The 17,166-nt window shown below is 46.2% G+C and overlaps 1 protein-coding gene across 2 annotated transcripts in view; it reads left to right on the top strand.

The window, feature by feature from the left end:
* Nucleotides 1-10,899: 10,899 nt before the first annotated feature.
* Nucleotides 10,900-17,166, top strand: part of LOC127000623 (cuticle protein AM1199-like) — a 91,848-nt gene continuing 85,581 nt past the window's right edge. Inside the window, exons 1-3 of one of the 2 annotated variants that reach the window (XM_050864572.1) lie at nucleotides 10,900-10,993; nucleotides 11,520-11,731; nucleotides 11,935-12,365. In XM_050864572.1, the coding sequence (XP_050720529.1) occupies nucleotides 10,985-10,993; nucleotides 11,520-11,731; nucleotides 11,935-12,130 (417 nt within the window). In that variant the 5' untranslated portion in view covers nucleotides 10,900-10,984 and the 3' untranslated portion in view covers nucleotides 12,131-12,365. Of the gene's footprint in view, nucleotides 10,994-11,519; nucleotides 11,732-11,934; nucleotides 12,366-17,166 lie in introns of those variants that run through there. The other variant, XM_050864568.1, reaches the window with a different exon arrangement.

The following is a 17,166-nucleotide window of genomic DNA, read 5'->3' as shown; positions in this document are numbered from 1 at the left end:
GAGGAGTTGGAGGAAGAGGAGGAGGAGGAGGAGGAGGAGGAGGAGGAGGAGGAGTTGGAGGAAGAGAAGGAGGAGGAGGAGGAGGAGGAAGAGGAGAAGTAGTAGTAGTAGTAGTAGTAGTAGGAGGAGGAGGAGGAGGAGGACGAAATATAAAAGAACGTAAGAAAAAGGAGGAGCCGGCCCTGACGTGCCTTCGGAGGGGCGGGATAAGGCACCGGGCCAAGCCCGCGGGACACCTGTGCTCGCCCTCTTACCTGTGTTATGGAAACAGATCAAGCAAAAAGTAAGTCTCTTTTTGCCTATCATACTATCTATCCATCACCATATCTATCTATCTGTCAGTCTATCCATCTATGAAAATCTACGATCGAGAGAGTACAGTTACAATTTTCAAAAAAAGATATAAAAGCGTTGGCTTAAGCTAGCGGCATATATGTTTAAAATAAATGAGAAGAAAATTACTCCTTATCAGAGATAATTTTAACAGTTTTCTAAAAGACACTAATATAATTTTTAAAAATCCAGCACGGTTTCAGAAATAAGCATTTCTGCTGAGTGTGCTGAGTGTGGTGCATGCCGACTGCCCGGGCCAGGATTTAAACCCGGGCCCACGGAGTGGTAGCCAGGCACGCTGACCACTATACCACGGAGGAATGCATGGCGCCGTAGACAGAACGCAAAACTCTCTCACACACACACACACACACACACACACACACACACACACACACACACACACACACACACACGAAATTGAGCAATCTGTATAATTTTCAAATTATTTTAATTTAAAGCATCATTTTCACACTAACGGGAAGGAAATTAAGCAATCTGTATCATTTTAAATCATATATATGAGTATACCCATCATCTGAATAATATTTGTGTTCATTTTCCAAAAATGAATATTCACCGGGAAGAGATTAAGGCTCATCAGTTTGTGTTGCATACACCGATGAACCTTGATGGAGCAGATGGTCTTGTTCCATGACTGTTCATATACAGAAGTCATTCCACCCACTGAAATTTAATAATAAATTGTAGAATAATCATGATATTATCTAGTGTTCAGCTCTTCAAACAAAGGACAAAAGCTTTGTTAACAGTGTTTGAAAACATATTTCGTGAGAAGTACATGATAGGCAGACTGGAGAGCTAAGGTAACATTTTTTTACAGTATTGAACGGCATAGGGAAAAAAATCGAAGGTACAGTATCAAATAACGGTGTGTTTGAAAACGGCCTCCTCTGCTCACCATGATAAAAAAAAAAAAACTCAGGTCCTCTTTTCGCCCCTCAGTTCAGTGTTGTGCTAAGCAGTTCAGTTCAGTTAAGAGCAGTGCGGTGCGGTGCAGTTCAGTTCAGTTAGCTGAGATCAGTTTCATGGAGTGCAATTCAATTCAGAGCAGTTCAATTCAGTTAAGTGCAAGGCAATGCAATGCAATGCAGCGCAATACAGTAATATAGAGTTCGGTACTGCGCTGCCCAGTCCAGTCCAAATCCAGTTCAGTTCAGTTCAGTTGATGGATGCTTAAGAACTTTCTGTTTAAGGATTGTTTCAAAATATTTAGAAAGACATGAAAGGACGGTAATTTGAAGGACGGAGTCACCCTTCTTAGGCACAGGCACGTAGGCGTACTTCCAACAGGAAGGAAAGGTAAATGTTGAAAGGTATGCAGAGACTAGAGTTTGACCAGGCACGGTGTCAGCACGGATGAACAGTTTTTAAGGACATTAGGAGGCACTCCATGAAATCCATAAGCTTTCTGAGGACAGAGGCCAGGGAGGGCATGGAAAACATAATTTTTAAGAATCTTAATAACAGGCATAGTGGAGTCAGAGGGGGGATTGGGAGGAGGAATATCCCCTGAATCGTCCAGAGTGAAGTTTTCAGAGAAAGTCTGAGCGAAGAGTTCAGCCTTAGAGATAGATGTAGCAATTGTGGTGCCATCAGGATTAAGGAAACGTGGGAAATGCAATGTACAGAATACGGTACTGAGCAGCGGAGGGCGGTGGAGTGCCTTTCAGCTTTGTTCAGTTCAATAAAGTTCAGTTCTGTTGAGTTCTGTTCGATATAGTTCAGTTTAGTTCAATCCAGTTAATTTCAGTTCATCGCAGTTCAATTCAGTTCAGTTTTAAGTTCTGTTCAGTATGATTAGTTCAGTTCAGTTCATCGCAGCTCAGTTCTGTTAAGTTCAATTCAATTCATTGCAGCTCAGATCAGTTCAGTTCAGTTCAGTTCAGTTCAGTTCATCGCGGCTCAGATCAGTTCATTTCAGCTCATCGCAGTTCAGTTCAGTTCAGCTTTCAGTTCTGTTTAGTTCAGTTCATCACAGTTCAGTTCACTTCACTTCATCACCGTTTATCGTTTACCGTTGATGAGGTTTCAGGCCCCGCTCCACTGTCAGCGCAGCGCTCTGCAGGGCCGTCAACAATTATGATGTTAACCTCAATAATAATCTTCGATATGCACTTATTCACAACGTCATAGTGAGTGAGTGAGTCTTAATTGCTTTCATGGATAGCTTACTGATGTCCTTTTATTAAACTTGGCATCATCATAGTCACTTGGCCATGTTTTGGTTCGTGCTAATCACAAAATCTTTCCTTTTTACAGTATCACAAATATTCATTATTTCATTTTCCATTAATCTGATATTTTCTTTATAGTATCACTATCTAATATCCAATGATTATTTCCAACTCACTGAACATTTAACACTCAATTTATCATCGAGTCACAAACACCAATTAATTAATAGCCATGATCGGTTATGTTACGAATTCTCTCATTTTCAGTCTGTAGAACTACACAACACTGGTCATTCCTTGAGTGGTTGATTTCAGGCTTCTTGTACCTCACACAATTTATGCATTTCTTCTCAACCATGGCGCACTCCTTTGATTTATGATCCCCGGCACATTTGAAACATTTTTGGGCTTCTCCAGTGGTCTTGGCAGTACAGTTGGCCTCAAAATGACCGTATCTTTGACACTGGTAACATATGATCGCATGGTATCTATCTCTCACAGTATACACTCCCCATTCTAGTTTCATCTTGTCATGATGCTTGTGGATCAGCTCTCTAACAGTTGAGTCTCATTTCAAAATAGAGTGCATTGTGCCACCAGCAGAAGGCTTATTGAAAATCTTCTCAATTTTCCCCTCAACTCCTGGAATCGAGTGTAGGAACTCATTCTGTTTAGCAATGTCTCAATTATCTTATCCCCGGTCTCCTCCTTATGCACATTGCAGATCATGATCTTTGGCATTAATTTTCCCACACTTTTTGTGCTAACTTGCTCTACATTTTATAATTTCTGAGTTGCTTCATTCCTTATATTCTCATCATCAAAGTTCTTAACAACGTTACCTCCTTTCGTGAATCTTGAATCAGTAATCTGAATGCCTTGTAATGCCTGGGAAACTCATTTTTCATCTCAGTAGCCTTTTTATCTTGATCAGAGGCCTTCACGACAAGGAGATGCTTCTTCCTCCTACGTTTTGCCACATCAGCCAAGCTGGCGCCAGCCGACTCTGTCTTGTCAGTGCAAAGCTCCGCCACATCGCCCAACTTCTCTTTCACACTGAGTGCCCGAGTTTCAACCTCATCTTTCACAACTAATATTTCTTTAGATAATTCTTGCTTAAATTCATCCATTTTTTCCACAATGTTGGTTGCGAAAGATGCCTTGTGTAAGCATGGCGAACACACCCAGTTTATTTTGGGTATATTATCCTGCTTGACCCCTGTCAGATGAGCACACTTCACATGACACCACTTAGGGCACAAACGGCATGCAATCCACTTATCGCCTGAATAGTCTTCACAGACGCAACACACGTCTCTCAGAGTCCTGCTGCAGCTGCTCGCCATTGCTACGTCAGCAGTTTCAGGAGCGCACAAACAGAACGTCCATCCGATCCCACTGTCACTCACTCACACATCATCACAGTTCAGTTCAGTTCATCACAGTTCAGTTCAGTTCAGTCTTCAGTTCTATTCAGTTGTGTTTAGTTCAGTTCAGTTCAGTTTTTTTCAATTCAGTTCAGTTCAGTTCATCACAGTTCAGTTCAGTTCAGTTCAGTTCATTTTTTTTTCAGTTCAGTGCAAGGCATGTCAGTTTAGTTTAGTTTAGTTCAGTTCAGAGTAATTCGATTTAGTGCAGTGCATTTCAGTTCAGTTCAAGTTTCGTTCTGCTCAGTTTGGTTTAGTTGATGAAGCTGAACAACAAATACCTCAGGCTTACGCTCTGACATGAACTTATAATGACGAAGAAGTTTAAAAGTTTTTTGACAATATGGAAGCACCAAGGAAGAGGCGCAGCACTCAGTTTTCTATAGTCATGAGACTTTAACGCCAAAATAGGGATACTAAAAACGGTGAGACGCGCAAACGACGGTGAGACGCGCGAACGACGGTGAGACGCGCGAACGACGGTGAGACGCGCGAACGAATCATATCTAGCAGCACTGGGCGAGGCGTGATATCTTCAGCTTTTGTCACCGAGGCGGCCCATCCAGCAGCTCTGACATACCAGGAGAGGAGAGTCGCCCCTCGGCTCTGTCCTCCCCTGCCTGGCGGCCCTACGAGGAGGCGCAGCGGGATAAAGAGTGACTGGTACACCTGCAGGGAGTTGCCGTGGGTCATGATGCCTCTATTCTCCCGACTTGATGCAAAATAAAACTGGCAAACCAAAAGGAAGGTGCTTTGAAATGTAAGGGTAAATATAGTGAATTACAAACAGATAGTGAAAGAAAGTCGTGGACAACGTTTCCTACAAAAAATATATTCACTCGATGTAACTGTGTTTGTCAGTCCTCTTCTTCAGACACGAGGTCACTTTGTGCTTCTCTTGATTCAGCTGTCCTGGAGACGAAGTGCTAAAAACGTGTTTGACGTGACGTTTATCTCATCATCTTTCCTTTTTTGCCGTCATCCAAAGGAGCAGATAAAAGAAAATGAAAAAAATAAATTAACAACTGACCTTCCCTTCCAGGATCGATCCATCTTCAGCATTTTTTTTTCTCCCTCCTTCCTTGACATGGCATTTAAAGAAGCTGAAAACCTCCTGATCTTACATACAGACTCGTTTCTTCTTCCAAATGTAAACATATAAAGCTTGAAGATCACCCTACTTATTACTTCATCCTCATAATTAATGGCTACGGGTGGGACTCAGCGTGCTCTGGCCTGAGTCAACGGTAGAGAAAGGTCCCAAAGCAAGGGTTAAATGGCTCCGCAGGTGAAGGGGAGTGGGGGGAGGGGGAGAGACGTAAGATCCAGGTGAATGCATGGCCGCGTGGAACAAATGAGGTGAAGGATTGCAAGGAGCGCACCTGGCGTTCGATTATAGATACCATCGGTGACCTACGTGTGTGTGTGGGGGTGGGGTGGGGGGGGGGTGCGTGTGTGTGTATACGAAGATTTAAACGTGTTATCTGATCGTTGTTTATGAGACACGAGCAACAAGCACAAGAAAGCAAGTCTGTCACCGAGGTCACTATTGTGGAGTGTCTTTTTATCACTGCTATTTTGAAGTGTTTGTTTTTATAAGACTTCAGTATTAATCTTAGCTTGTCTTTTTTTCTTCTATCTTAAACTTACTTTACTTGTTGTTGTTTTTCTCTCGTTCTTTCTCTGGGTCTTGAACGTTTATCTAATCTCACCAACCTTCACCCATCTCTCTTTCGTCTCTCTCCTTCACGTCTGTTGATATTATCCCTCTTTCCTATTTTTTTTCTTCCTTCCTCCAATCGTTTCCTAATTTTGAGTTTTTGTCCGTCCCATACACTCCTTACTATTTGCTTCCATCCTCACTCTTCCATAAGTGTCTTCCTCCTCCTTCGTCCTTTTCCTAACCTGTCTACATCTCATCCGTTCCATAACATCCCATGCCGGCCCCTACATCACGATCCTTCCCTATCCCTCATGTCCGTATCCCAGCATCTTCTCTACGTTACCTTACCTGTCCCAGCCCCCACGTTCCTGCCCTCATCCCTCTTCCCAAACCACCGCCCGAGCCCTTCGTTTACCTTTCGAATTACCAAGAACCCTCCCGTCCCAACATAATCACCCTCTTTCTCTTCGCTTTCCCTTTCATAACAGCCATCCCTTTGCCTTCCTCCTCCTCACTCTTCCTCCCTGTCCCCTCCTCACCCTGCCTCTAATTCATGTGAAATAACGTGTTCTCTCCTCATCTTTTTACTGCTTGAATTTACTGCCTTTCCCTCCTCTGCTTCCCTTTCTTTTTTATCCCTTATCTGTGTGTGTGGGGGGGGGAAGGGGGGTTAGGTGAGCGTGAGTGTGTGTGTGTGTGTCTCTCTCTCTCTCTCTCTCTCTCTCTCTCTCTCTCTCTCTCTCTCTCTCTCTCTCTCTCTCTCTCTCTCTCCATTAAAAAAAAAGAAGGCAAGAAAAGAGCAAAAGCAGCAGTGCATGAGAAACAAGACCCACGGATGACTAACGAAGGTGATAAGAAGAAATAGCTTGGTGCGCCTCCTGTTCTTCCTCTCAAAGCAATCCTTGTATCATCCCGCCTCGTGTTCTTTCCTTTCCTTCCTCTTACTCGCTTTCCTTTTGTTCCTGTCTCTCTCCTCCACCTTCCACTTTTCCCTCTTTCTTTCCTTTTCTTTTCATTTTGTATCTCTCTTCTTCCCCCATGTCCGGCACCAGTAATAATGATCGCAATAATATCCTTTTTTCTTTTTTTTTCGTTTTCATCTTCCTCCAAGTCTTTCTATTTCTGTTTTCTGTTTATTTTATATTTCTTTTCTTTCTTTTCTCTTCGTTCCTTTTCTTTCTGTATCTCCTCTTCCTCTTCCTCTTCCCTAACCTCATTACAAGTCTTCGAGGTATATCTGTCTTCCTCCTGGTAAATTTACTCGCCAGGTAGAACGATTAACCCTCGACGGAGACTTATATTGCTCCTCTATCTGTCGTCTGTTTGTTTACCTGCCTACCTGCCAGTTTGCCTCCTTGCCTACTTCCCTGTTTGCCTCCTTGTCTCCTTGTTTCCTTTGTAACTTTTCCTGTGTTTCCTAGCACACCTGCCTCCTTGACGGTTTGCTTGCCTGCTTGCCTACCTGCCTGTTTCCCCGACTTCCTGCTCTCTTGTCTGACCGCACGAATGTTTCCCTGCCTACCTGCTGCCTTGCTTCCCTGGTCGTCTGCCAGCCAAACAACGTAGCTTTTATATTCTGGGAAATGGCATTATTATTTTTTTCATTGCAATACCATCAATTCACCCCCTCTACAAGCACCGCCACCACCTGCACTACCCCATCACCATCACCACCAACAGCATGAGTCAAACAAGACGGCGCCACTATAAACAGTTGACTGTGCCATGAACGAAATGGGGCCGACCAGCAGGCCCCATCAAGGTAGCCTACCGGTGCAACAGGCCGAGTGTAAAAAGAATATATAAAAAAAAACGCCAACGCCAACACCACCTACACCACCACCACCACTACCATCCCATCACTACCTTCATCCCCCCCAGCATCTTTTTTGTTTTACTACCCCAACCCCCACCCCCATCACCACCACCACCACCACCACCACCACAACCACCATGACCACCACCACCAACACCGCCAACATCTACACCACCACCACCACCGTGACCACCACCACCACCGCCGACATCTACACCACCACCACCACCACCACCGTGACCACCACCACCACCACCATGACCACCACCACCAACACCGACAACATATACACCACCACCACCACCACCACCGTGACCACCACCAACACCGCCAACATCTACACCACCACCACCACCACCACCGTGACCACCACCACCATGACCACCACCACCAACACCGCCAACATCTACACCACCACCACCAACACCACCACCACCACCATGACCACCACCACCACCACCGCCAACATCTACACCACCACCACCAACACCACCACAACCAGCCCTGTTTATTCAAGCTCATCAGCCTCACGACTCCATAAGATAAGCAATTTACATTTTACTAAGTCTTTCGCCTTATGTTTACGATTATATTCTTTCGCCTTCCTTCACGATTTTTATTTCAAGAGTTAACATTTTTTTTTCGAGAAAGGGGGGAGGGTTAAAAAGGCCGTGAACAGCCTGACCTCACCTCACCTTTTGTCTTTAAGAGGCGGATTCACTATAATCATCAAATGCAACTTTTACCTGTGATTCATGTGGCATTTATTACTCCTCATCATTATCATTATATACAACACACCTTGGGCCTATCAGAAGCCATTAATTTCTTTCTCTATTTTATTTACAGTTGGCCTTTCGTCCTTTCACCTTTTCAATTGTTAGATAAACTGTAATGTTGACAAGTGTGCGTGTGAAAGCTGAAGGGGTGTAAAGGAGAAGGAACACGGAAGAATAAAGGAGAAATAAGAGTGAAAGGCGAGGAAGAGGAGGAGGGATAAGGGGGGGAAAGGTGTGGAAGTAAAGCAGCAAAAAGTGGAAAAAGGGAGGGAAAAACAGGGGAAAGGGAGGTTAGGCAAGGGGAGGAGGAGGGAAACGAGGGAGGGAAGGTGGATGGAGGACAAGGAGGAAGGATGGAAGGAGGAAGAGTGGAGCAAGTGAGGATGGGTGGAGGGAGGAACAGAGACATGGGAGGGAAGGAGGAAGGAGGAAGGAGAGAAACGGTGGAGGGAGAAAAGGCAGGAAGGGTGGAGGAAGGAAAAGATGAACAAGGGAGAAAGGAAGGGTGGAGGGAAGAAGAGGAAGAAATAGGAGGAAAGAGGAGGAGACGAAAGGGAGGAAGGGTGGAAGAAGGAAGCGGAGAACAAGGAAAGGAGGTGGATGGAGGAATAGCGGTAAAAGGAGGAAGGGTAGAGAAAAAAAAAAGGGTGGCAAGGGAAGGAGGGTGGAGGGAGGAGAGGCGGTAAAAGAAAGGAAGGGTTGAGGAAGGGAGGGAGGGAGGAAAGGAGGAAGGTATTGAGGGAGGATGAGAGGAGGAAGGAAGGGAGAGTTGAGGTAAGACGTAAGGAAGGAATGGAGAGATGAGAGAAGAAGAGGAGAGGGCCAAGGGAAGAAGGGTGGAGGGAGGAAAAGGTCGGCAAAGGAAGGAGGGTGGAGAGGGGAAGAGGCAGGGAATAGGAGGGAAGGTGGAGGAGGAGAGCTAAGCAACAAGGGTAAAGGAATGGAGAGATACAAGAGGCTGTGGAGACGAAGAGTAGTGGACGGGAGGGTCATAACATGGAAGAAAAAGATGTCTAACGAAAGCGAGCGAAAAAAAAAATACAACTAGACATACTTCATTGACACGATTTATCAGTAGACAGAGTGAAAGACCTAGAGAAACCTTGTAGAATGAAAATAATAGAGGTGGACAGGTCGCCAAGCAAGATGGATAACGCTTCACTCAAGTCATAAGTTCGCCTGCCCAAACCCTTGACACCTACGACAAACACAAGAGCATCACTCGCATCATAATGAGGTTTCACATTCCATCGAAGGGTTCAAGGCAGAGACTGACTTTCGATTTACCGGAGTATTATGATCCAGGTTCACGTGTTATGCCCTTTCCTGCAGTCTGGATGTCGAAATATAATCGTAGAATCAACGTGAAGGTTACGGAGAGAGTAAACAAGACGTAGTAAAACCAGCAATGTCGGCAGGTGTAACATGGCTAGTCAAGGAAGTGCAAGAGAAAAAGTTGGATGTAGCTGAGAAGAAAATGCTTATATGGATGTGTGAAGTAACAAAAATGGATAAGATCAGGAATAAACGAATAAGAGGAGCTACGAAGATATTGGATTTGTTCGAAGAAGGTACAAGAAAGAAAACTACAAAGGTACGGCCACTTGGTGAGAAGAGAGAAGACATGGGACGAGGGAAGAGTTGCAGAGATGGAAGTAAAGAAGACCGAGGCAGATGTGATGGACTGTGTAAGGGAGGATATGATAGAAAAATAGCTGTCAGAGGATGATGGCTGGGTGGGGGAGAGCCATCAGATACCCACCATAAAAGTATTAAAGAATGAAGAGGCATTATACCCAACAAACCTCATCGTCATCACCTCTTTCTGCCTCTGTCTCACTTTCCAGTTAGTGACGGTTCACATCACTTCATCTTTTCCCTCCCACCGCCATCCTGTTTTCCAACGTCTTAAACCATTTACTTTATTTCCACTCACGCCACAGAAATTCTTCAACGCGTCCTTTGGAACTTTTGTGCGTCATCTACCGCCCCTACACTGACACTGCCTCTACGCACAGGTAAAATAAAAAGTCGTCATTTCCACTGATGTGAAGAACGAATTCAAAAGACAATAAAATATAAAGTAAGTTTTTATGATGATAATAATAATGCTGAGAATATGAATAAAAATAATAAGACTATGAATAAGATAGAGACAAAAAAAAAAGATTAAGAAAAAAAGATGAAGTGATGGTGTGATGATGATGATGACGACGATGATAATGATGATGATGAGAATAATTAGAAAAAAAAGATGCAAAACAATAAGAAAAAAAGGAAAAAAAAGAAAAAAAAGTGAAAGTAAAAGCAAAACAAAACTGTACACCAAGGAGCAGGAAGAAAACCAAGAGAACACCGACGACACAGCCCCCAAATCAAGCACCGGACAGCAGACACACTCCGAGGGGCAGTACAGCGCGGGGCAGATCATTATAATACCCTCGTGCCTGGCCACCGCCAAAGCCTCGACCTCCACAAGACAATCGTGCTTCGAGAGACCATCTGGCAGACAAAAAGTGGTCCATAGCAGGAACCCGCGAGATAGCTGTCCTGAACGCCTCTTCTTCGCCAGACTGGATCCCGCAAACACGTACCGATGCAAAGATCACAAGTCCAAGAAGTTGCTCCAAGAATGCCCCTCCCGTCCTTGGGACCTGCCCCAGCCCCGTAAGGCGGAGTCAGACCCAAACTAGACCTGTTTCGGCGAGCGTATATAAGCTGCCCCCTCACGGCACCACGCCACAGCCTCGTCAGCCCCGCCAGACAACATGAAGCTCGTGAGTACCTGACTGCCTCTTTTCCCATGGCTGTACTGTCTCTGTCCCTCTCTCCCCTCACTCCTTCATGGTGGTGGGAGTGGAGGTGCTGGCCAATTCTTTCCTCTTGTCTTTCAGAGATCAAGAAGGCAACTGAGTCTTAGGTTTTTCAATGTGTGTATCTGTCCTTCCTGCCACTTTCACGTCTCTTCCCAAGGGTCTCTCCACCCCTCCTCGTCTCTCCAAAGGCTCTTTTCTCCAATCCCTCCCTCGCCACCTTCCAAACCCCCTTTCTCGTCTCCTCCAGAGGCTCTCTCATTTTATCTCTTATTCGTCTCTTCCAGAGGGTATCTTCTTCAATGCCTTCCTCGTCTTCTCCCAAGGCCCCTTCCTGTTTATCCCTACCTCGACTCATAATTCTCGCTCCTTCAGCTTCTTCGTCGTCTCCTCCCAGGGTTTCTCCTCCTATCCCTCATTCGTTTTCCTTCAAGTCTTCCCTCGTCTTCTTCAAAGGCCTTCTAACATATACCTTCCTCGTTGCCTCTAGGTTCTCCTCGCCTGCCTCGTCGCCTTCGCCGCGGCCGCGCCTCAGTTCGGCGGCAAGCCTGATTACCGCGTCATCCAGGTCTTGAGGGACAGCCGCCAGGACCAAGGGAACGGAAACTACAACTACGAGTTCGAGACAGAGAACGGCATCTACACAAACGTGGAGGGCCGCTCTGGATCAGCTGGCCAAAGCAACCAGGCAGGATCCTTCAGGTGGGCATATGACAAATTTAATATTCCTATAACAGCTTCGTTTTAATATACGAGTATCTGCGCCTCTTGTTAAGTCTTGGTTAGACTTAGACTACAGTATTTTGACCTGAAGAAAGCTTTAGGTCAAAATACCAATGCTGTACAGTTAGGTCATGCAGGAAACGAAGTGTTCTCCAGCCACGGTTACTCTTCCCCCCACACAGGTTCACCCTTCCTGACGGCACCCTCGCTGAGGTCCGCTTCGTCGCTGATGAGAATGGCTACCGCGCCGAGTCTCCGCTCATCCCCCAGCCTCCGCCCCTGCCCGCCCACGCCGTGGAGCAGATCCGATTCGCCGAGGAGGAGCGCGCCCGCGGAGTCCAGTATGACAACCGTGGCTTCAGAATAGGCGGCTTCTAGACACCTTCTTCTTCCAACCCACAGCATGAAGGAAGAAGACTCTAGAATCTAGATAATCGTTTCCTCTGTCCTCCTCTCCTTCATCGTCCAGCTCCCATCAACTCCCCAACTCCCCACCCCGCTGCCGGCGCCCAGACTTGTCCTCTCCAAGCATGACTACAGCGGCGCCTAGGGCCACGCACACACGGACGCACGCCGCTGCCTGGAGGGTTTTTAATAAAGAGCATACAACGAACAGCCTCTTCTATCACTCCTATATCTAAATCCCTTTGTCGAGTTTTTTGTCTAACTTTTTGCTGCGGCGTCGCCCAAGGTGAGCCACCACGCCTCCCTCGTGAGGATTCCCGGCCCGTCACGCCGTCACGCCGTCACCCTGCAAAAAACAATGAATACCATATGTGTGTGTGTGTGTGTGTGTGTGTATATATATATATATATATATATATATATATATATATATATATATATATATATATATATATATATATATATATATAGGAAGAAAAACGGCGAGGCTCTTCTAATAGGCCAAGTAAATCAACGAATAAATAGAACGCGTGAAACGACTTTGCCTTCAAGGCCGGAGACACGTGTTTGTTCTGTTTCTACACGGGAAGGCTGGCAGACAAAAAGCGCACCGAAGTTCGACAAACTGGCTTGTCAGTGTCAGCCCAGAAATACATGTTCGAAAATATCAGGAAAACCATAATAGTTGTTTCTATCCTACCATTAAATACATAAATATATGCTGTTTCCCTTTCAATTAATCAAGACTCAAATGAATAAATAAATAAATAAATGTCAGCAGGAATAAGTAGACGAATAGATAAATAAAATGATAAGTATAGATTTATTTATTTATCTATTCATATCACAATACACAGTTCCGCCGCACAGTTCGTGAGGATGAGTGGCGGCAGGGTGGAGGTCAGGCCTGGCAGCTTCGGGCAGGAAACACCTAACGGGACACCACCACCAATGAAAGAGGACAAGATGGCCATCCCTTTACCTTTCCGGTTAAATAATTTCACAAAAGAAGGAAATACTTAACTGGAAGCCGTTTTCTCTATACTGTCGAAAACAACATGAGGACACAAACGCCGGGCCGGTTTGCCTCGTGACTGACCAGCACGCGGCCTTAACAAAGCAGTGATGTCTTTATATTGCAATCTCCGTCAAGCCCAACTCCTCAGGGTGACTCGTATCCTTAAGACAGACACATGACCTTAGTGGAAAGAACCGCACGGCGAGGAGACGTGGCAGGCGGCAAAACAGATCTTAGGGCCTTGTGGTTTGGTGTCTTCGGGGTAAATTGGCAAGGAGGGGCGCTGCTTTATGGGCTGAAGCTAAGGTACCGACGGCGGAGACACTTATCACAGAGGCCGAGGAAAGCTCTTAGCGCCGCGTAGGTCTAAGAAGAACAGGAGTGCCTCGGGGTAACGTGGCAAGAAGAGCCGCTACATTATGGGCCGAAGAGATGGTTAATGGGCAAAGGCAGACACTTTCACGAGTGAGAGAAAGGAGGGAACGCCGATGTCCTGAGGGTAGGTAGAAAGAAGCTAGGGTACTCGGAGCTGCCTGGAGACGTATTTTTATTAGGTATCTGGATGCCTGAAAGAGAGATAGGGAAGATGGAAGGGAAAACAGATGACTTCTTTATAGGGAATGGGAGGAAATATACACGTGGAAGAAATGGAAGGAGAAAAAGGGCAACGCATGTGTCTTGAGGTGTCTGAAGGGGTAAAGGAGGAAAACAAATTGAAGTTGAGGTTCAGATGCTTCAAAAAGAAAGTCACACCAGGAAAGGGAAACAGCATGAGTGGATGAGGAAGGGTGGGTGTGAGGGTGGAAGCAGAGGTGTGGGTGTGAGGGTGAAGGCCGGGGTGTGGGTGAGAGTGTGAAGGACTGGATGTGGGTGTGAGGGTGAAGGCCAGGGTGTGGGTGAGAGTGTGAAGGAATGGATGTGGGTGTGAGGGTGTAGGCCGGGGTGTGGGTGAGAGTGTGAAGGACTGGATGTGGGTGTGAGGGTGAAGGCCGGGGTGTAAGTGTGAGGGTGGAGGCAGGGGTGTGGGCGTGAGGGCTGAGGCAGTGCGGATAAGGATAAAGTGCATGAAGGTGGGTAAGGACAAGGCAGGGGTCGGGGGAGCAGGTGCGGGGTGGAGGTGACAAATGCATAAGGTAAGGCAGGATGTGCAGGTGTGGGCGGCGACGCTGAGGTTTTACATGGAAGAATGCAGCGAACGTTCCCTCGACATGTTCGTGCGACTCATGAATTAAGGATAACAATAAAAGGAAAATGTTCAAGGAGGCGAAAAACAAAGAGTTGTCCTCCGTTTTTTTCCTCCTTTCAAGTACGAACGCAACACACGGAACTAAATAAATGAAGGTATAAAACGTAAACGATAAATACAGAATATCTTAACCAGGCTGTTTTTATGGTGAGTTTTCTTCCATTTTTTGTTGTATACATTTTTTTGTGATTTCTGATGACATTCCCAAGTTGCATGTGAGTAACAGGCAATGACTGAAATAAAAAAGAAGCAAGATGAAAAAAAGTTATATAATGAAGCAAACATCACACGAGGACGCACGAACGCAAGCACACACACACACACACACACACACACACACACACACACACACACACACACACACACACACACCTGGTTAGCTGGGCACTGTTGTCGAAATAAGGATTGGCATTTCCTTCAATTTTCGAGGAAGCAACACACACGCCCACTCTTCACCCCCTCATACCCCCCTCCCCCACACTTCCCCAACCCGAGCTTTCCCTGCCTCCCTAACCCCTTCATCCCTTCCGGCCTCCCATCACCTCGCCTTATCAACCTTTCTCCTATCTTACATACCAAAATTCCTCCTACCCGTTTCTGGACCCCTTCCCATCTCAATCTATTCCCCGTATCTTTCCTTCCCACTTCCTCTATACCGCGTTCTGCCTCCAACGTCTCCATCTCCTACTTCCTTTATCTCTCTCTCTTCATGTGTATCTCCTCATCTCTCTATTCTCACATCGTTTCTATCTTCCCCTTTCTCGATTTCTTTATGCGTTTCTTATCATTTATATTCTCACCGTTCGTTCGCCCTCTTCCGCACATACCTGTCATATTACCCCGTCCATTCTTCTCTCTTCACCTCTATCTGTCCATCTACTCACGTCTCTTCTAATGTCTTCAGCTTTTGGCATCTCTTCCCACCTGACCTCACACCAGTGCTCCATACCTGTCCTACCTGCCCTTCGCCTCTCCACCTCTACAGCCACTCCCTATCCACATTCCCCTACGATCCACCTAATGCTGTGGCCTCTCATATCGCTGCCTATCTTCGCTGCCTCGTCCTCCGCTCCCTCCACCCTTTCTTCTATCCTCTAATCCCTTACTAGTCTTACACGCAGGCGTCATAAATGTCTTTTTTTTTCTTCGTCGGTTATAAAAAGTTCAGAAAAACAATTTGCGTTAAGATCAAGAATTTCGTAATACGTCTAGGAAAAATTATAGCTTGATTTTGGTACGCATCTTTGCTAGTTATCCTATTAGTTTTGTTTATTTGTTTATCTATATTCATTCATTGAAAAATTCACTTATTCAACTACTATATGAACTATTTTTTGTCGCATATTCTACTCCATAATCTGTTCCATCTCATATCCAGTTTACTTTCCCCTGAGTAGATACTTTCTTTTAGTGTTCTGTGGGCCCCTCAGCCACCACCACCACCACTACCACCACAACCACCACCACTACCACCACCACCACCACCACTACCACCACCACCACCACCACCACCACCATTACCTGCACCAACCACAGCCCACCCTCCTTTCGACCTTTACTACCCCCACGCCTTCCTCCTTCACCCCCTCCTCCTGCTGCCTCTTCTTCTCATCCTCCTTCTCTTCTTCCATCCGTCCCTCTCCTTCCACTTCCTCCTCTTCACCCTCACTTTCGATGATCTGGGCAAAAACTAGTCCCCGAGACAACCTTCCTTCAGCCTCTCTCTTGGAAACAAGGATCTTCTTCCTCCCCACCTTTCCTCCGCCCCTGTCACCGCCCACATCCCCTCCCAGTCCCGCCCATCCGCCCATCCGCCCATCCCCTTACTTCGTGCCCCCTTTCATGTACGCCACTTTTGTTCTGCTCCCGTCCGTGATGAGAAATTAAAATGGGTCGTTGGTCGTCTTAGAGGGTAGTAGAAGGAGGAAGGGAAGGGTAGTTAGGGAGCAAATGGGAGAGAAGGTAGGTAGGACAGAGGCAAGGTAGCTGAGGAGGGAAGAGGGGGAGGTCGGGGAGGCCTAGCAAAAAGGAGGTGCAGAGAGAGGGAGGCTGATTAACAGAGATATTAGGGGGGAAGGTGGTGGGGAGGCATATCAAAAGAGGAAGAGGGGGAGAATAGGGGAAGTCAGGGGGGATGTGCCAAGTTAAAGTGATCAGGGAGGCGGAAAAGCGGAACAAACGGGGGAGGGGGAGGGTCAGAGGGGGTAGGAAGAGGTATGCAGAAGGTGTGGGAAAATGAAATGAAAGAACAGGAAAGGTATTGCAGGAGGAGGAAGAGGATGAACCGCGGTGGAGAAGAGGGGGGGTGGGGGGGAGGTGCGAAAGAGGAGGATATGGTGACGTAAGAATGAAAGGAAGAAGGGAAGAGGAATAAGGAAGGGAATGGTAAAAGGGAAAGGATAGGAAGAAGAAGAATTTGCTTGCAAGGTCTTATTAAGATTCATTGAAATTCTCAAAAAAATGGCTTATCAAATTAATTGTTTTCATGTCCTGGTCTCCAGCTTTTGTTACACCTTCCCGTTCACATTGGAAATACAAAAAGTAACAGAAAACAAATACATGATTAAGGTGAGGAGGAGAGCCGTGGTGGTGGAAGCACACTCCTGCATGAGGGGGCCGTGGTGGCGGGAGGAGGGGTGACAGCTTACAACCACCAAGGATTCATATTCATGCCGACACAAAAAACACATTCCTAATTTTCCTCCTGGCCGGGACCTGGACGGCCTGGGTCAGAGATACGCTGGA

This window comes from Eriocheir sinensis, chromosome 2 (genome assembly GCF_024679095.1).
Source record: "Eriocheir sinensis breed Jianghai 21 chromosome 2, ASM2467909v1, whole genome shotgun sequence".
Classification (NCBI taxonomy): Eukaryota; Metazoa; Arthropoda; class Malacostraca; order Decapoda; family Varunidae; genus Eriocheir; species Eriocheir sinensis.
Note: the sequence above shows the minus strand (reverse complement) of the source record. Positions and strands in the feature narration are given on the sequence as shown.